Source organism: Olea europaea, unplaced genomic scaffold (genome assembly GCF_002742605.1).
Source record: "Olea europaea var. sylvestris unplaced genomic scaffold, O_europaea_v1 scaffold2705, whole genome shotgun sequence".
In the NCBI taxonomy this organism is placed as follows: domain Eukaryota; kingdom Viridiplantae; phylum Streptophyta; class Magnoliopsida; order Lamiales; family Oleaceae; genus Olea; species Olea europaea.
This window is the reverse complement of record NW_019245453.1, coordinates 1-2854: the sequence shown is the minus strand read 5'-3', so window position 1 is coordinate 2854 and position 2854 is coordinate 1. Positions and strand designations below refer to the sequence as shown.

Genomic DNA, 2854 nt, shown 5'->3' with positions numbered 1-2854 from the left:
TTTTTTTTTCTTTGCATTCGCCACATTGATCCACAGAAATTATAAATCAACTCACGAATTCTCATACAAACAAACCCACAATTTTTTCCTTGTTTGATTTGAACATTATGTACTCTTCAGTAAGTAAGATGAACTGTGAGCCTTAGCAATGCCTCAACACCATCAAGAACATGTTGACCTGCTGGAATGAGCGATCGCAACTCTGCAAATCCAGATGCATTCTTAAATTTTCCGGTACCTCCTGTCACGGACAAGCGAGACATGGTACTCCCAATCTTGTACACTCCAAAAAAGTTAAGGCTGTCACCATATTCCCCTCCTTCCATCACAGCTGTAAATGCCATCATCTGAGTTGATCCATCAGCAGAGCTTGCGACATAAACCCCCTGGGCTTTCCCGAGTTGCTGCGACCCCAACTCAGGTGCGGAGGTCAAGAAATCATCAATGACAGTAATCGTGCCAAAGCCAAGACCCAAGCCATCAGGGCCTATCTGAGTGTTAATTGTGTTACCTGTCGAAAATAAAATTTAAATGAATAAATTAATCAAATTTCTAATAGTTTAACTTCTTAGATGAGTTGGTCCAATGTGATATTTATCACATCTCTAATAGCTTAAGTTTTTAGCAATTCGAAATTACCATTGTTGTTTGAGCCACCGGGGATACCGGCAAAAGCTGTACCCGCTAAGCCAGTCCCTAATGGTACGCCATTGGCATTTACAGTCGGGATAGCGCCGTTGGCATTTGGTATGGCTACACCATTTTCTGGGGGTGTGAACCCGAGAGGCCTTGCGAAGGGCACTTGGCCACTGTAGATGTTGCCTAACAAGCCAGTGATTGGCCGCGCAGTTGGGTTGCTGCCACCTAGAATGTCGTGCATGTACAACTCGAGAACTGGCTCTCCTGCTGCTGCTGCTGGATCAACTGCAGCCACAATTATACACATATTCATGGCTGCAAATAGGATAGCGAAAAGAATGTTTTCTAATGATTTCTTGAACATTTTGAATGCTTGTATATGAGAAAACACTTTGATTACTGTTTTCTTGATATTATACTATTATGATCTGAGTTCAAGAAATGAGATTTATATACAGAGCCTAATATGGTTTATGGATCAGTTATAAACATGGAGTAGTTGCATGATTCGTGTTGAAGTTGTTGAGTATATAATTATTGATTTCTTTTATACAAATGTGCTATGCCACGGAATTAGTTGGGGATGATCAGGTGTTTCTTCCATTTTCTTTTTCATTTTTCTCTTTTTCTTTCGTTATAAAGTNAGAATCATATGAAAGTTGTAAATGACCAATAGAGATTCGTCACTATTAGATAGTAAGATATTGTGATCTGCATTTCGTTCAATTAAGTCAATAACGAAATCGTTGACCAAGGTATACTCATAAGTCGAAAAGAAGTCTTTGACTCATATTAACTTAATAGTAGAATGAAAGATATGATCGATAATCGAGATTGACATACTTTCATATCTCGTAATTGATCGGATCATATTAACGAATGGATTATAATTTCATGGTAAACGAACAAGTTTGATTTTGTCGTAGCACGTGACATTTCCCGCCACATGTGTTGCCCTAACATATTGATGTCAATCTGAGATGGCGGATGTGAATGGTGATAAATTAAAAGGGTGTTTTAATTTATCAACTTTGATTAGATCAAAATAGTATTTCACATCGTTAGGTATTTTGATTGGGAACCTGATGGGCTGCATACAAAAGAGAATTGGAAGATTGTATTTTGTCAATTAATTAATTTAACAATTGTTGGATAAATTAATTAATTGGGTTGGTTATTTATAGGGCCGAATTAATTAAATTAGATTAATTAATTCACGGACCGAATTCAACTAAATGGATTAATTAAATATTGGATCGGGTCGGGCCAAACCCATTTGAGCTTATATAAATACATGTCTAGGGTTTTCAATCGTAGAGATTTTCTCATAATTCTTTCTAGCACAAGAGGAGAAAATCCTGGTGGCTGCAATCTGTTCTCTGTACGGAATTCATTGGAGGCTGGACAATTGAACAGCTATGAGAGGCAGATCCAAGTGCTGTAACAAAGATTAAGCAAATGAGTTCGTAGATCTAAAAAGATATAACTTTTATCACAATTATTATGAATCCTAGTGGGAATTGAAAATGGTTTTTATTTCCGCTGTACATGATACGTAAATTCCCAACAGGTAGAGTTACAACCTATAAAGCATATGCTGATTTGAATCTGTTAATACCAAGAGAGGAAGGCCAGAGGCAAATGGGTATGTAGGGGAATAAAAACACTAAGTTCTTCCATAAAGTGGTTAAAAAAAAGAGAATAAAAACACTAAGTTCTTGTTTTGTATGATCAAAAGAAAATCAGAGGCCTCCTGTAGAAGATTTTCAGGAGATCCTAAGTGCTGACCGGATGGAAAACAATTCTAATTTTTCGGTAGTATCCCTGAGCTGATTTCAAATGCAGATGATAACAGAATTTTGAAGCCAAACTCTGTATAGGAAGTAAGGGAAATTGTATTTACAACGAGTAGGAAAAGCGCCGCAGGGCCTGATGGATTTTCAACATATTTAATCAACTCTGTTGGGAAATTATCAAAGTGGATTTAATAGATTACCATTAATAAAAGATGTTACAATCACATACTCCTAAAGGTGGTCTGTTTTAATTGCGATTTGTTTGTTGTACTGTCGTTCAATGTTGTACCTCTGCATAAATGCATATTTGATACCTAAGATCGGACAAGATTATAAATATGTTGTAAATGTAATAACTTGTGATGATTCCAAATTCTTTTCTAAAATACGGTTAATGAAAAAGCATGTAATTTTTTTTT

General features: G+C 36.5%; 1 protein-coding gene across 1 annotated transcript; it reads right to left on the bottom strand.

Annotated features, from left to right (window-relative positions):
- Positions 1 to 6: 6 nt before the first annotated feature.
- Positions 7 to 1064, bottom strand: LOC111383513 (dirigent protein 16-like). Its single transcript, XM_023007627.1, has 2 exons — positions 640 to 1064; positions 7 to 511 (listed from the first exon to the last, which is right to left on the bottom strand). The coding sequence occupies exons 1-2, from the start codon at positions 1001 to 1003 to the stop codon at positions 117 to 119; spliced, it is 759 nt and encodes a 252-aa protein (XP_022863395.1). The 5' UTR covers positions 1004 to 1064; the 3' UTR covers positions 7 to 116.
- Between the last annotated feature and the right edge of the window lie 1790 nt (positions 1065 to 2854).